Consider the following 17761-nt stretch of genomic DNA (forward strand, 5'->3'; position numbering starts at 1 on the left):
CTGTAACACTGGCAAGGCCAGAATCAGATTAAAATGGAATTGGGAAACATTTAACAAAAATAACTAAGAATATAACCAAATGAAGATAATATAACATTTTAAAACCAAGTCAATATGCTGCTCACAGGGATCCTTATGTAGAGATTAGTAGCCCCCAGTTATTTTTTGATTTTGACACCACTGGTCTAGAGCACAAAGACATGACTGACTTGCCCAGGAGAACAGTATGTTTCAGAGGCAACACCTGAACCCAGGATCCCCTGGCTTAAGTGCTAGTTCTCTATCCAATATGCTATATCCCTTTTTACATTAAAATAATATATTATCCAAACAAAGCTATTAACTCATAGAGCATGAAGAACCTCAAATTTAAGTATTTCCAGATTATTAAAAGGAAGAAAAACTGAATAATTGAAAAATTAATTCTGGTCCTAGAGACTAGATGCTAAATATACCTCTCTATTGCTACAGAGGCTGATGACTATTTTGGCTGCTTATGGTATACATAATATGGTTTTTGGTGTTTTGGGACAAACTATTTTTCCTTGAGGGAGGGTTTAATTGAGTTTCAATTGAGATGTGAGATGTGATAGCACGTGAGATTAGTATGTCCAGTACATCCAGAAATGACTTTGATGCAAAAACAAAAGACATGAAAAAAATTTAGAGGTTTCTCTTTGTATCTAATAGGACATCAATTTTTTCACACAACATTCATCAAACTAAGCTTGATATTTCTGATAGGAAAAATAGTTTAGGAAATTGCCTTTGTTTATCAAGCATATCCTGTTACTTCGGCCATGTCTAAAAAGGCAGCTATGACACAGAGCTAGTATCTGAGCCAAGAAGATCTGGGGCCAAGTCCTGCTTTTGACACATACTGCTCATGACCCTGGGCAAAGCACTTACCTTCTCAGTCCCCTAGGCAACTAAGGCTAGAAGTTGCAGACAAGGTGCTTGCCTTCATTGATAGAGGGAGTTCCTCACCTCTAAGATCCCTAATAACCAATTGATCCATAGATCTATCCTATTATAGAGATTGGAAAATGGTGCATCTTTCACTATTACTCCTAGATCAAAATGATAAACATCAAGAAATACCTGATAAAATGCATACAATTTTGCTTCATTAGCTAATTTCTTCATTAACTTTAATCACAAGTATAGGGGAGTTGATGTAAATCACGTGTCTTTCTAAGGGGAGAACAAATAATCTGAAGAGTTCTAATTGTTTTACTGACTAATATCTACCAAAGTCACTGGCATTGCTGGGTCTGAACACAAAATGCAAAAGAGCAAAATAGCACATTGTCATAAGAATGATAGAAACACTCAGAGTTCCCTTCCCACAGACCAACATACCTTTTGCTCCCTGAGGGTTTTGAGTCCTGCTCTGCCTCCTCTGATCTTTTTCCTGGGGCTAACTTTTCTGCACTGTCGAGCAAGGCACTCAGGGCAACCCTTCTGAAAACATTTCCATGAGCTTCTTTGATGAATTGAACCAGCTGCCGGATGTCACAATAGAGTCCCTATGTAATGACAAGCATGAGGTATAGCAGGAAAGAGGAAACTTGATCAACATAGTTTTCTCATAGAGTCTAAAAAAGAAGGCTTAGAATAGTGCTGAAATTAATTAAATGGGTGATTTCCCACTGGGCTAATGCCACAGAAATCTTTCAATTGAAAACTTGAGGAACAATTTCATCCTACATCTCTAGGGGTGTTAAAGTTAAGTGTCACTAGGCCTATACTTGAAAGATCAAAGAAATTTGAAAAGGACACATGTGTGAAAATAATTATAATAGCTCTTTTTGTGGTAGCAAAGAACAGGAAATTAAGGGAGTGCCCATAAATTGGAAATGGTAAACACATTTTGAAGTCTGTATGTATTTATACATTCATTTATACACACAAACATACACATATACAATATATATGTTCACATACAGTATATGGAATGGAAAGCCATTTGTTCTATAAGAAATGGTGAGAGACATAGTTCAGAAAAATCTGAGAAGACTGGTATGAACCAAAAGACTGAAAAGAGCAGAACGAGGAGAAAAATGGATATAATAACAAAAAAAAAATCGCAAAGACAAAACTTTGAAGGACAACACTGATCAACACAATAACCATCCATAATTCTGCAGGACTGATGACAAGGCTTGCTACACACCTCCTTTCAGAGAATGGACAGACTCTGGGCAAAAAAATGAAAAAAATATATACTTTGTGGATATGGTCAATTTAGGAATAGTTTTTTCCCCCCTTAACTACACATATTAATTACAACTTTTTTCCCCTAGTGGGAAGGTGAGTGGTATGTAGAAATCATAGATTTTTGGCAATTGAAAAAAAATAACTTAAAAATAAGGTCAATTGTAGTGCTTTAGACTTCAAGAAGATCATCAGCTACAATATAATAATTATATATATACATATAATAATTATTAAACTGTAGGGCCAGCTCTTTAATTCCCAGACTTCTACTGACAATTGTTAAATTATGATCATAGGAGGAAATAGAGGGAGGCTATTCCTTTGGGGTTTTTGGTAGCAGTCTTTGACTTTTGTCCAAAAACATTTTTAAAAATTATCTCCACCTCAGATAAAATTAGCATAATTCTCCTTGAAAGGTCTTTTGCAACAAGCTTGATCATTTCAAAGATGATGTAGTATAATGGATAGGTTCAGGAATACATGCTACTTTTATAGCTCTCTCATAAAAATCTGTCCATTTCTAGCCCAAGCTGCTATCTAAATAGGCAGATTTGTTCTGTATGGATCTAAAGAATTATTTTGGACAGTCAAAGCACAGTTGGTGTGTTAACACAATTTGAAATATGGGTATTTGTGATGAAATTGTCTTGCTTGTAATCAGTGGAGGGGTGGGGCCTAGAAGGGGTCTAAGCAAACCCTCTAAAAGGTATTTGAGACAGTCACCAAGAACCTTGCTTTGATGATTTTGCAAGTCAGGAAAAATAGCTTTCCCTTGGTACTGCTTTGTTTATCTGAATCTTTAGAGTTCTAAATGATTTTCTTAATTTGGGCAAGAATTGTGTTACATTTCCCCACAAACTCACTTAGGTGCTAATGGGCAGGATGGTGCCTATGAGGTTGTCACGTTTACAAGTGATTAGAACCCACCATGGATCTGCAGGCACCTCTTTCAGTTAGCTTTGGCTGAGCTATCCCAAGCCACAATTTCTTCTGAAACAATTAAGTGATCACCTCTAACAGGCCCTTCCCAGTTGACTGTTTAAGTTCCCAAGGACAGTTTAATTAACCTAATAGTGCTATTAGGAATAGATGATGTCAGACCATATCCTTCAATTAACATACAATAGCAATCATTCTATAGCATATTTGCTTTAATAACAAAAGCAAAGATGATTTGGAATAGTGTTACAAATCATTAGGATTTTGTTGTAACCCAAGCCTTCTTTATTATTTAAAAAAATTTTTTTTTGGTTATTATGAATGCAACATGCCAAAACCACAAACATTTCCCCACTCACTAAAAGAGGAAAAGAGGACAGCATATGAAACAGTGAAACGTGTATGTGTGTATGGCTTGTTTTGTCAAATATATTTAAAATTTGATGTGTTAGTTCCAACAATGCCCTACTTGTCTGTGCCCCCTCTGAACTTCTTTCTACCCTCTTCTATGTATTTTTTAAATGATTAATGAGCATTCTCTCCTTTCTTTCTCTTACCTGTTTTGGTATCACCATCCCATCTGTAAAACCTTCCTGTGCACCAAATAAGTATAATCAGGCAAAATGAACTCACATACTTGTCTTATCTGAAATGGGTCATTTTGCACCTCTATCTACTAAGAGGGCATTCTGTTTTCCAAGATCTTCCTAAAACTATCAATTTCATAATTGTATGGTTTGGGGTAGCCTCATATACACTATTCCATTGTCACTTCCTGATTACTTGTAAATTCATTTTCAGCATGGAGTTCACTCAAAACTTCCCATGCTCAGGCCAGGACTGGACTTAACAATTTTGAGTAAATCCAAGCCTACTTTAGAAACCTTTTTTCATGGAGCTCAAAGTCCATTGCAGACATCTTACAAATGATCAGAGGATCTTCATAAGATGAGTGGTTAATAAATCCTTCTCTACTTTCCTCTTTCTCATTTCAGCAATTCTGCATTTGGGAAAGTGGAATAAAGAGAGGTAATTGTACTCTTAAGGTTCCCCAGTGAATCACTGACTGCTGGTGCTGAAAGAACAGCGACAAAATAGAACACTTTCTCCAGTCTACTATTTTCCCCCAAATCTCCCTCTGTCTTTTCTTTTCTTTGTTGTTGTGGTTTTAAGCCCTCTCATGTATGTGAGATGGCATACCCTTCTTCAGAGAGATCCTCACCAGGTTTTCAGGGCTGTGTAGTTCATGCGTAGTAGATGCACAGCGGGTGATGAGGGATTTAAACATAGCACCGACAATAATACCTTCCACATTCTGGGCTGTGGATTTGTTGTCCACTGTGGTGAAGTTATTCCCAAACCCAGCCTTATCTGGAAAGCAAAGGTACAATTTAAAGGCAATTTGCCCAGTGGAACAATGGGATTTAGTGAACAATTCACTAGCAAAAGGAGACATATAATGAAACAAAAGTCATAATAATACCCTGCAGACTTTGAAACAAATAAACAGCACACCCTTTACAGCCTCTTCTCTTAGATAACTATTTTATCTTGTTTATAGAATCTTTTGATAGCATCTAAGAGTGAAAATGGAAAGAATGCTAGGTCAGTCAGGGAACCTGGGTTGAAATCTTAGCTTTGTAGTATATTAGCTGTGTGAAATAGAAGAAGGCTCTAGACTCCAGTTTCCTCACATGTAAAATGAAGGGTTGAATTAGATGATCTCTAAGGTTTTCTTCTGCTCTAAATGTATGATCCTATAATCCTACTCTTTTTTGGGGTGAAAAAAAGCTTTTCAGATGTAGAATTATTTTTAACAATGATCTCTGCTGTTTTGAAATGGTATATTATAGATTTCACCAACATTTTTAGTGAGGGGTTGCTAAGCTCCTTATCTAAGTTACAATTGAAGGAGTAAGAAGGAAATGCTTAGAGGAAGTATAAAATGAGGTTAGAAGGCAAAAAAGCAAGAGAGTTCTGACATGGAACTCAATCTAGGCCAAAAAAACAAATATTAGGCACCAACTAAGCAAAAGGCAAATTATGCACAAGGAAGAAGCATGGGATAGTGGATAATGTGTGACTATATTTAGATCTTGCCTCTAACAATTAATAGTGGTGTGACTATGGGAAACTCATGTTCTCTGAGCCTCAAACAACTTTTAAAGGCAGAAAGTTAGAGGCTAAGCCATCAGTAGTTAATAGTGACATTTCTCACACTGGGAGTTCTTGCACCTATGAAGTCACAGGTCTCTGATGTGAGTGTATTCGCAAGGGACTGTCTTATGCTCAGGATACAATGCATGTAATTTAGAGAAAGGAGAGATGACTTTTAGCTGAGGAAAGGGAAACATGTTGATGGAGTTGACACATAACCTGGCCCTTTAAATAAAAGGAATTAAAGGTAAAAAGGAATTAAAGGATAAAAGCATTAAAGATAAGGAGGGAATCTAATACAATCTAATACAAATTTAATACAAATGTAATAAAAGGAGGATAAGTGAGAACAAGGCTAATTTGACTAGACAATATGAAAGGAAGTGATATGTAATGAGGCTATACAATGAAACTAGATAGGTTGGAGCCAGGCTAGAAAGAATTTTAAAAGTCAAGAGGGTGTTTGTTTCAAACCCTCAAGGTAATAAGGAACTACTGGAGTTTATTGAGTAGGAGAATGATAATCAATTCCGTTCTTTGAGATTATCACTTTGGGAACTGTGTGGAGAACAAATTGGAAAAAAAAAAGACAAAAAAGAAATCAATTAGAAGGCAATTTTAATCTTCCAAGAGAGAGGTATTTATGCTGTTGGCAAACTAGGGTGGTGGCCATATGTGCTTAGATATGTATGCATAATCTCCCTAGATTAAATGTAAACTTTGAGGGAGAGGGAGTGGTTTACATTTACATAATAAATCCTTGTTGAATAGAATGGATGTAGCTAGGTTGTAAATTAGATGGAGCACTGGACCTGGAGTCAAGAGGACCTGAGTTCAAATTCTGATTCACATATGAACCAGCTAGTAACCCTAGGCAAATCACTTAATTTAAATCAGTCTGGGTTTCCTTATTTAGAAAGTGAGGATAATAATAGCACTTGTCTCATAGGGTTGTTGTCTGGATAAAGTGATATAAATCTTTGTAAACTTTAAAGCAGTATACAAACACTAGCTACTATTATTATTAATTGATTGGGAGAGGACAGGATGATATTATAAACAAGGATCAAATGAGATAACATGTAAAGGTCTTTGTACATCTTAAAGTGCTATAAAATGCTAGATAGTAGTACTAGAAGAAATGGTAATGGTAGTGGTAGTGGTGGTGGTGGTGGTAGTAGTAGTAGTAGTAATAGTAGACTACTGTGAAATTACGCTGGAAAAATAAGGTGGAAACAAGTTACAAAGGGGACTTCCTTAAGGATGGGGCTAAGGAAATTGTATTTTATCTTATAGGCAATAGGAGTTACCAAATAGAAAAGCAATTTTTGAGCATAGGAGTAATAGTCAGTCTTGTGCCTTAGAAAATCAGCATGATTATTGAAGAAGAATATATTGGAGGGATAGGGGAAAAGATAATGACATAGAGACAAGATATGAAGCAAATACAATAATACAGAGAGAGATGATGTGGGTATGAAGAAGGATGTGATAAGAGAGAAAAAGAAAGGTGAGAGCCTTTGTAGAGATAAGCCATAGAGAACACCAGGGAAGGAAGTGTAGTGGTATGCACTAACATTTCATCCTTAGTGGTTTTTAGCCATAAATACCCAAAGGATATTAGAGGAGGGATGTGTAGAACCCTCTCCTCACATCTGGGAATCCATGAAGTATTAGTGAGCTGTGGATCTTCTCAACCTTTTCTTTTCAGCTGCACCCCCCCCCCAAACCCCCATTAAATTCACAATGGTGTAAAAAGGGAAGCAAGCTGGTAGCAAAAGGCTTCAACCTGTCCCCAACAGATCATCAAAATCTCAATCTACCACTTAAATACTTATTACTAATTCATATTTATTAGAATGTAAGTTCCTTGAGGGCAGAGACTTTTTTATTCTTTTGCTTTGCCTTGTGTCTTCAGCACTTACCATAGTGCTGATATATATTAAGTGCTTAATAAATACTCATTGGGGTGCAGCTAGGTGGCACAGTAAATAGAGAACTGGCCCTGGAGTCCGAAGGACTTGAGTTCAAATCCGGCCTCAGACACTTAACACTTACTAGTCATGTGACCTTGGGCAAGTCACTTAGCCCCAATTGGCCTGCCTTCCCCCCTCCCCCCCAAAAAGCAACAAACAAACAAACAAATGAATGAATGAATAAATAAATAAATAAATAAATGCTCATTGACTTGACTATGGGTTACAAAGAATTGGGAATGTCCAAAAGCTGAGGCTCTAACTTTAATAAAATTAGGGTCCACAATCAACTAATCATTCATGACTGACTTTTGAATTAACCTTTAGTTAATCCATCTCCCTAAAAGGAATACTTAATTGCTTCCTTTTCCATATTAGGAAACAGTTTGCTAACTATATACTATGCACCTCAGGATTATCAGAAATCATAACTAGTACATTGTTGAATACAAATTATTTTGTAGCATATGCCATTTTATCTTCCTGTAATAGTATAAATGCACATTATTTTGCAATAGATAATTTTCCCACTGCAAATGCATGATTACTTTTCTATTTGACACAACATACATGGTTTAAATACATTTAACAGTCTTTCTTCTACCATTGAGGGTTAGATGGAAAAGAGGCACCCTAGTGTTAAGGGAAATACTATAACCAGGGACATGAAAAGAAAACTTGTATCTATGTGCATCTAAAAGTTTCTTTATAGTGCCTTAAATAGATCTTATTACAAACATTGTTTTATGTAAACTATGAAAACCCCATGAAAAACAGATGTATATATGTAAGTGTATTACTGCATCTATATTAAAAAAGTATTTGAAATCTTTGGTCTATTCTAGATGAAGTTTGTGTACAGTAAGCACCTACTTGAACAGTCATAGAAGAATCAAATATTTAGAACTAGAAATTGCCTCAAGGGCCATCTAGTCCCATACTTTCATTTAACAGATGAGAAAACTGAGGCTCTGGGTTTCCAAGGTCACATGGGGAGTAAGTAACAGAGCTAAGATCTGATCTGATGTCCTCTATAGGAGTTTACCTATGGCCATGTACCTATGAAACAGTTTAGGGAGCTATACCTAGATAATTTTAGTATAATTTATTTATTTAGTATAATATATTATGTTATTTACTATTATTACTAATTATTTACTACATACTATTTATTATACTTACTAATTATTATTACTAATATACTTTTATATAATTAGTATTTAGTATATTTATTTATTTGTTTACTTTTTGGAGGGGGGAAGGCAGGGCAATTGGGTTAAGTGACTTGCCTAAGGTCACATGGCTAGTAAGGGTTAAGTGTCTGAGGTTGGATTTGAACTCAGGTCCTCCTGACTCTAGGGCTAGTGCTCTATTCACTGCACCACCTAGCCACCCCTAGTATATTTATTTAGTATAATTTATTTATTCTGGCCAATGCTGCAATGCAGAAACAATTAAAGGCAATCTAGAAGTTGAAGTCTCAATTTTGTATTGTTTATTGCATTTAGATATATGCATGTGTGTATATATATGTATATATGTATGTATTACAGATATTATGTAGCTATATAGCTGTGTGTGCCTCTCTTTTATTTTTTAGAGTTCTTGAGTACTTGACTTAGTTCCCTTGCACCAGAAAGATAAGGAAGGTAGAAGATAGGCTGAATAGCCATTGAGGGACCAAGAATAAAGACCTACCAGACTACTGATAGTTTACCCATTACAGTTTACAGACCATTAATCTAGATATTCTGTAGAGGCCAATTTTCTATAGCATGTTTCCCAGAGTGTATCCTGAAAGATAGTATCCTTCTTTTCCCCACTTCACTAGTAATGGAAATACATGATTACATATTTCTAAATACATTTACCTAAAAGAACTTGGGGAGATCCCCAAAAAGTAGGTGGCCTACCTCATCATGGTCTCTCCTAGTGTACATGGTGGCAGCCATACTTACTGTCAGTGACTGGTTCCATACAGAATCCTAGCAAAGCATGCAAGAAATCCACTACATTATTGAGGGAATCCTTGTTCACATAGTCCCTCATGGTTTGTCGAAACTGCATTTTATCTAGCTTGTAAAGCTTAGTGAGGCAGTTCTGGGCCTGCAATGAAGTAAGAAAAGTAAAAAAGTCAAGAGTATCTACTTAAGTGACCTTTATCATTCCCATCTGCCCCCCCTGAATCATTTGGAAGCCTGCTGAAAATAGGGGTACAAATTCCCATTCAATCCCAACAAACATTTATGCAATTACTATGTTCCAGTCCCTCTAGTGGGTGCTAAGAATGGTATGGTAGAAAGAGTGCTGGCTCTGAGGATCAGAAGACACAAGTTCAAATCCTGAATCTACCCTTTATTATTTGTGTGATCTTGGGTAACTCTAGATCTCAGTTTTGTCAATTGTAAAATGAATTTTTTGGACTAGATGACTTTGAAGGTTCCTTTTGATGATCTAATATAGATCTGGCATAGCCCCTGCTCTCAAGGAGTTAACTATTAACCAAGCATTCATGCCTGAGTTGGAAATTCTTAGCAGAGAAATTCATGAAAAACATGAGCATTATCTCCAGAAAATGACCATCAAAATGAAGGGACTATACTCTAAGTCTCTAAGGTTCTTACTAGTCCTAATTCCTAAGATTCAATGGACATACACTATCTGAGAGTGACAAGAGACCCTTTAAGCCTCTCCATTAGCATATTAGTGTATCTGTTTGCTTAATTAACTTCTTCAGAAATGCAATGATCCTGGTTCTAAGGGGATAAATATAAGACTAGTAAACTACAAACTTTATTGGAGGCAAATGGGAATTGATAATGATAAGCCCCACATAGTGAAGGGAGTGTAGAGAAAACAACATAGGGAAGCAACAAAAGGGGTGACTTGAAGAGGGATGCTGCAGTAGCAAATTCCCATTCTAAGCAAATTCCTAGAAAGCTAGGAACCAAGACAAAGATGTCTGATTATGGAAGGCATGTCTAGGGTAATGCGACATTTTAAAGACTCCATTGAATGCAAATGCTAAAAACCATCCTCTTTGCTATTAAAACTTGGGCATATTTTAAATTGCCTGGAAAAGACTAACATTTAGAATTATTAGGAAGTTTCTTGCTATAATATACATAGTTGTGTATTGAAATAACTTGTTTAATAGGAAAATAGGAGGGTGGATTAAGAGAGGCAGTGGTTAAAAGCAAAATAAGACTTTTGAAGAAGGTTAGACAAAGGAGACAGACAGATGGGGAGGGGTAGAAATAAAAGAAAATGTGATGGAGGGAAATACACAGTTAGCTACCATAACTGTGAATGTAAATGAGATGAGTTAATCCATAAAAAGGAAGTAGACAGCAGAATGGATTAGAAACCAGAATCCAACAATATGCTGTTTACAAGAGACATACTTGAAACAAAGACACACACAGGTTTAAAATAGCAGAATCGAATATGCTTCTGAAGTAAAAAAAAAAAACAGAGTAGCAATCACAATCTAAGACAAAGCAAAAGCAAAAATAGATGTAATTAAAAGATAATCAGCGAAACCAAATCATGCTAAAGGTACCATAGACAATGAAGTTATATAAAAAAAAATTTACAACAAGTTTCTCTGATAAAGGCCTTATTCTCAAATACACACTGAGTATAGAACAAATCATATTTATAAAAATAAGAGCAATTCCCCAATTGATACGTGGTCAAAGAATATAAACAGGCAGTTTTCAGAAAAATCAAAACTATCTTATAGTCATATGAAAAAAGTTATATATCACTATTAATTAGAGAACTGCAAATTAAAATAACTCTTAGGTACCACTTCACTTCTATCAGAAATGACAAATGATGAAGGAAATGTAGGAAAAACAGATATACTAATGCACTGCTAGTAGAGTACTGAACTGATCCAATTGTTCTGGAGAGCATTTAGAAACTATGACCAAAGGGCTATAAAATTGTTCATACTCTTTGACTTATGAATACCACTAATAGGCCTGTACCCCAAAGAAACCAAAGAAAAAGAACCTATATGTACAAAAATATTTATAGCAGCTCTTTTTGTAATAGCAAACAATTGGAAATTGGAAAGATGCTCATCAATTGGAGAATGGCTAGACAAATTGTGGCACATGATTGTGATGGAATACCATCGTGTTAGAAGAGATGGTGAGTGTGGCTTCAGAAAAAACATGGTAAAAATTATATGACCTGATGCAAAGTGAAGTGAGAAGAACTAGGAGACCATTGTGCACAATTAATGGCGACCAATTGTGAAAAAGGTGGAAACTCTGATTAATACAATAATCCAAGACAATTCCAAGGGACTCATGATGAAAAAAAAATGCTATCCATCTCCAGAGAGAGAACTGATGAACTCTGAAAGCAAATTGAAGTATAGTTTTCTCACTTTCTTTTTCTTGCTTTGTTGGGAAATATGATAAATATGGAAATATGTTTCATATCACTTTACATGTATAATTGACATCTTATTGCTTTCCTTCTCAGTGGATGGAAGGTGTGAAATGAAGGGAAAGAATTTGCAACTTAAAATTTAAAAAAGAAAAGTGTTATAATTAAGTAAATTAAAATGTCAAATATGTGATAAATTACAATGTCAAATCCAATCATTCAAAGGTCATTAGAATTTCCAAACAAATTTAGGGGGATTATAGCAAAGCCTAAAAACATAAAGTCTTCAAACTGGGTACTTTGTTTCTTTTAAAGGAGAACTTTAAGAAATTTGAAAGGGTTTAGAACATCAAGTCACTTCAGGCAATAATGATTAGACTACTTTAGAAGCTGCTATGTTATTTTCTTATCAATAGCCTTTTCAATATTTAATAACTTAAGAGTTTTCAGTTTCATTTGAACACATTTGCTGGAGGTAGACAGGGCTGATGGGGAATGTGAAAAGGTTTATAGCTTCTGAAGTCTAAAACACTACAGTAGTCCTCAAATTGAAAAAACTTGGAAATGCCTACTTTCAAAAGACTAATGTTTTTTTTTTTAAAACAATTTAGGCTTAACTATGGGAAAATATATTTGTCTAGCTAGCCAGATAATTATTACTTATTTACTTAAAATATATATGCAAATCTATTTGTTATTATTAGTATAGAAGAAGGCCATGAGTTAAGGCATCAGGCATTTGCAGACTGAGTTATTAACACTCTCTTAAGTGTGCTCTCTGCTCCTCTTGATTTCTATGACCTTTTTCTCTCCCTATCCCCACATTAGGACCTACAATTTTACCAGTATGGGGGACTCCTGGTACATAACCTTCCACCATTGATATAGCCAGACAATTTGGTAGTAACCTTTTTATAGTCTTATAGAGTTGCCCAGAAGAACAATATATCTTCGAGATAGGACTTGAATTCAGGTATTCCTGACTCCAAGGCCAGCCTTCTATCCATCATACCAAGCTACCTCTATAATATGACCGCATTATCCATGAAAAAAGATCTTGGTGGTGTCAGCAATGACAATGATCCCTCCTTTTTGTGTTGATACTGTTGTATATTCCCTAGAGTCTCAAAACTTAGGTTGAATGGTTTGTTGCCAAAGAGTTTTTAACCCAACTCCAACTAGGACAATCACTAATTAACATTTCTCCTTTAACTCCAATATCCTTTCTTATGTAACTGGTCCTTTCCACAGTGAGATGGTTTCTTAAGCCCAAAGCATAGTCACTCAAATTGCAAAGCAAAATGAAAGTTAAAAAAAAAAATGGATCTGCAAAGATGCAAAGTACAGGTATGCAAGTTTATCATGATTATTACTAATCAATTATAATTATATAATTACTTAAGAATTATAATTACTTCTACTACTAATATGTATCAGAATCTAAGTCCAGTTAAAGTGTCCAGGACTTGGAAGTGAGACTCTGCTGTAAAGCTGAAAATTTTTAAATGAGTACAAATAAATAAAAAGTTATTGTGCAATATAACAAGAGAAAGAAACAGGCTTGACCTTAAATTAATCAAAGAAACAGCATGCTAATAATGTTGGGTGAATGTTTCATGATAAAATCTGATATTAACAAAATTGGGCTGGCACTGGTTTTGGCAAGATCCTGAAACTCCGACCAGATTTGTGGAGTGATCTGGATTTAGGTTTGTCTGTTCCCCCTATTTTTAAATCAAAGGTCATGAGAAAGAAGCATGTAATCATGTTTCAACTCAAAACAACAGATGAGAGCTATTTCAACACACACTTGCTTTGTTTTTCAGTTTATTTTGCTCTGAAAGTGAAAGTTTAAAAAACAAAGGACCTAGAGCAGGGGTTCCCAATCTGTGCATCACAATCTGTGGGGGACCTTGAACTTGCTATGAGGGGTCACTTGCAAATCCAAATATGGATCAAGCAGCATCATTTTGTGGACTAGACAACATCTTTCAGATATAAATGTTACTTTACAAATGTACATGGATGCTGTTGTGATTAATAAGATAAAAATTCATTTAATAGAATTGCTGAATTCAGAGTAGCCTTCTGTCATCATGTACTTTCCCAGTCAATGGACAATGCTAATTGTCCTACTGCTATTATATAAGGGTCCCAGAAACTTTTTGATATTAAAAAAGAGACCTCATTCTAGAAATTTTGGGAACCTCTGATCTAGAAGATTAAAATGCAAATGAGTCAGGACATGCCAACATTTTCTTTTTTCTAGAATAATGCCCACAGACCCAGACTGCAGAATTTCAAGTTTCATATAGGTCTCAAATCCACCAATTCTTATATTTTCAAGTAAAGATTCAGTTGAGTTCTGGAACAGAACCATGGGACCTAACACTGCCTACTGGTACTGTTTGTCTATTTTTCCCACTAAATGGAATTTCTTATCAATATTAATACAATATTTTAAATAAAACAAATACTAAATATTTAATCCTTACTCCCTCTCTGCCCAATAGAGTTAAAACGTATTAACTACCATACCCAGTCAGGTGAATAAAAAAAAAACACCATTCAGTTTATGGCACTTGAAATTGGTTAAATTTATCCAGTCTTATAATGTTTATTTCAAGCCACTGTTCACACATTCTAATTATAAATCTTTTCACCAATTTGGAGGCAGCCAGACTGTACTTGGCAACTGGCAAAAGCCTTTTTCTCAATTAAACTTTCCTAGGTCTGGGTTTTGTAATGCCTTGAGATAACTAAGATCATTTATTTTCCAGGACACTGTCTGTTAATACTACAAAGCATTCAACTTAATAGGCAACTATGGTGCTTTATTGTCATGGAATTCATTTCTAAGCTGAAGGGGGATGGGGAAGGGAGATGGAATCTACTTTAATTCTCTTACATTCTCTCGGAATACCTGGTGTCTCAGACGATCTCCAGAGAGCCCTCGGTGTCCTTCACCACAGCCATAGGCACAACCCAAAGATTTTACAATTTTGATGAGCATGGTTAGAGCAAGCCTATGGGTGCTTACAGGTGTGCTTTCATCCTGGTACCCAGGAGAGAGAGAAAGAAAATGACAATAGTTTACATTCTCATTAATGTTCTTGGGCCAATTCTGCATTTACCTTGAATCGACTAATATATTTGAATCCCGGCTAATATACTGTATTTGTGTGTGTGTGTTACTATGTGTGTTACAAGCAAACACCCACAACCTAAGGAATACTAGTCAATCCATGATGGCTGCTTTTTCCTAGGTTAGCTGGTATATATGTTTGTTTTAATAACAAAACAAAATAAAACAAGCTACTCTTCACATTCGGTACATCTTTCTATGAGTCTTCACGACTTTAGTGACCATCAAGAATACCCAGGTATGACTGTGATGGCAATCACTGAGGAAAGTAAAGAAGTCCTTCCTAAAGAGGATAATTCACCAGAAGGCCCTTGTGCATGTCAGCATCAGGTGGGGAAAGTGAAGTTTTGAGAACCTATCACGATTTTTTTTTTAATCTTGATTTCAGTTCAGCAACTGACTCTCCCCAGTGATCTTAGAGTAGAGGTTCTTTCTTAATATTTTTCTATATCATGAATCTACCCCATCCTTTGGCAGTCTGATGAAACCTATGGGACCTTTCTCATAATAACTATTTCAGATACATAAAACAAAATAATAGGATTTCCAATGGAACCAATTATATTTCAATATAGTTATCAAAGTAAGAAAAAAAGAGTACACAGACTTCAGGTCAAGAACCCCAATTTTTATGTAGTGACTATATTTAAATTTCCACGAAATACACAATCAAAAGCAGAATGAGATGTAGAACCTTCAGTTCAGCTTGGTTCTCTCCTTGGGGCTCAGGAAAATGATACCAAGGTGCCTGGCCCCAAGCTCAGAAATGCTCTGCTAAATGGGCAGGGATGAGGGTGAGGTACTTGTGATGTGAGCTTCTGCCAGCAAAAGGGCTTCCTAAATAAAGCTGCTTTAAAAGTAGCAATAGCATGTTGTTCCTGATGTTAGTTAGGCAGCTAGGTGGCTCAGTGGAGAGAGTGCTAAGCCTGCAGTCAGGAAAACTCAGCTTCCTGAAACAAATCTGGCCTCAGACACTTACTAGCTGTGTGACCCTGGGCAAATATAATGCTGATATTTCAGGGTCATTTGGTCAGAATAATGAGTTTTGTGATCACATGTATAAGAACCAAAATGTTCAGATATTGGTAAAGAACTCATAAATTCTCATAAATTGCTTAAGCTATCAATGCAAATGGAGTCACTTCTTTTGTGTCTAGTTACTGACAGACCAGGGATTTAGTTCTCCATTGGGATGCAAACTTAGTGGCAGGGGAAAAGAGAATATTAAGTGTTTTCAGCTCCTTTCTATACTCAGGAGAATGCTTAGTAATATGTTAAAGAGAGAATGGAACATATTCCTCACATGTCTCTTTCTTTTAAGAATAAATTATAAAATTTATATGTACATACATATTTATATAAAGATATATAATATTATATATACTAAGTCCCAAACCATTTTAATGGCTACCCTATCTGTAGAGGCACAATATTAAGGCATAAAATGAGGGCAGCATTTACTTCTATTCATGCTAACAGATGGCACTAGCTTTGGGTGAGGACTCTGGGGCCATTTTGAAAAGTGATTTATATGTATTATTTATTGAGGTTTTTTTCATAGAGAATGAACTACTTGAGGCCAGTGAATGCTACATTTTTGGCTTTGTATCCTTAGTATACGGCACAGTGTCAAGCATACAGTATTTCATAAATCCTTATTGATTGATTTCATCTGTAAATTTTGATGCATTTTCTAAATATTAAACAAATTCTTATTTCTTCTTTTCACCACATGCAATCTGGAGTCAGGGTTACATCCACAGAAGTGGACAAAAAAATCTCTTTACATAAAAATAGGGGATAGGGACTAGATAAAAGTTGGTCATATGACTTTCCCCAAACCCTGGAGCAAGTTAGTGGTAAACATAGGGAGAAATCTGACATCTCGACTTTCTTCTCCTTTTCTTTAATCAGCAGAGGATTTATCTGATGTTACCAGTCTGCCCAATTAAATGATCTTTAAAGCTCTAATGAAAATGATATGCTGAAGGAAAAAAAACATCTATAAAGAAAAAAACATCAAAAACAAATATTTCTTGAGCCATAAGCCCATTATTTTAGAGAGAGATCCTCTTATTTCAAATAGCTGACCACAATGTTATTCCAGAAACTACTAGCATGGCTTTTTAAAAAATTGCACAATCATCTTAAAAGGAAATAACATGTCCAAATTATGCCTAGAGAAGTATTCAGCAACTTAGTCAAACTAGTCAAACATGAAAGACCCACAAGGGACATGTGTTTTGTCCTTTTTCTTTCCAGCATCTTTTGAACATGTTTAGCAAGTTGGTACCATTTCTAGGGCCTGATTCTCCATCTCAGGGCATAGCCCTCACTGCTTTCTAAAAGACTATGGATATAGCGAAGGGATATATGGTACATGGAAGATAAAAGTAATCAGAACTGTTTATAAGATATTCATAAATTTGGACCTCTATAACCTGAGTTTTTCTTGTTAAATCCTATATAACTATTAGTTCTAAAGTTAATTGGTAACTCCAATGGACATTTCAAACTAAATTGATCCAACCTGTATTGAAGTTCAAATCATTGTCACCCAAAGTAAATTCTGGGCCATCCTTGAAGGTTCCTCTAGGATGCTAGGGGAATTGGAGGGGAAGGGATAGAGTTTAGAACTCCTTGGGGGCAGAAGATGATGTCAGTGGTAGGAAATTAATGAAATATTGAAGATGAGGGATGCACAAAAAGATAAGAAAAAAAATGAGAATCCAAGGGACACAATGATTGGCAGTCAGAAAGTAAGCAGAGGAAGTAGTCAGACTCTAAAGGCTGACTCAGGAGGGATATAGGATGAAGGAAGAAAAGGAGGAAAATGTAGTCATAAGGAACCCTGTGATGTCTAGTCAGATGCAAGAGAGAGAGGGAGAGAGAGAGAGAGAGAGAGAGAGAGAGAGAGAGA

The 17761-nt window shown here is 35.7% G+C and overlaps 1 protein-coding gene across 1 annotated transcript in view; it reads right to left on the reverse strand.

Moving 5' to 3' along the window:
• The window catches only part of UNC80 (unc-80 homolog, NALCN channel complex subunit), a 219338-nt gene that overhangs the window by 157397 nt on the left and 44180 nt on the right, over positions 1 to 17761 (reverse strand). Inside the window, exons 11-14 of the mRNA XM_069075228.1 lie at positions 14620 to 14751; positions 9251 to 9398; positions 4382 to 4530; positions 1363 to 1529 (exon numbers count right to left, since the gene is read on the reverse strand). Of these exons, the coding sequence (XP_068931329.1) occupies positions 1363 to 1529; positions 4382 to 4530; positions 9251 to 9398; positions 14620 to 14751 (596 nt within the window). The remainder of the gene's footprint in view (positions 1 to 1362; positions 1530 to 4381; positions 4531 to 9250; positions 9399 to 14619; positions 14752 to 17761) is intronic.

Source organism: Petaurus breviceps, unplaced genomic scaffold (genome assembly GCF_028583685.1).
Source record: "Petaurus breviceps papuanus isolate PSGF00001 unplaced genomic scaffold, PetGlider_PUasm1.0 90903, whole genome shotgun sequence".
Classification (NCBI taxonomy): Eukaryota; Metazoa; Chordata; class Mammalia; order Diprotodontia; family Petauridae; genus Petaurus; species Petaurus breviceps.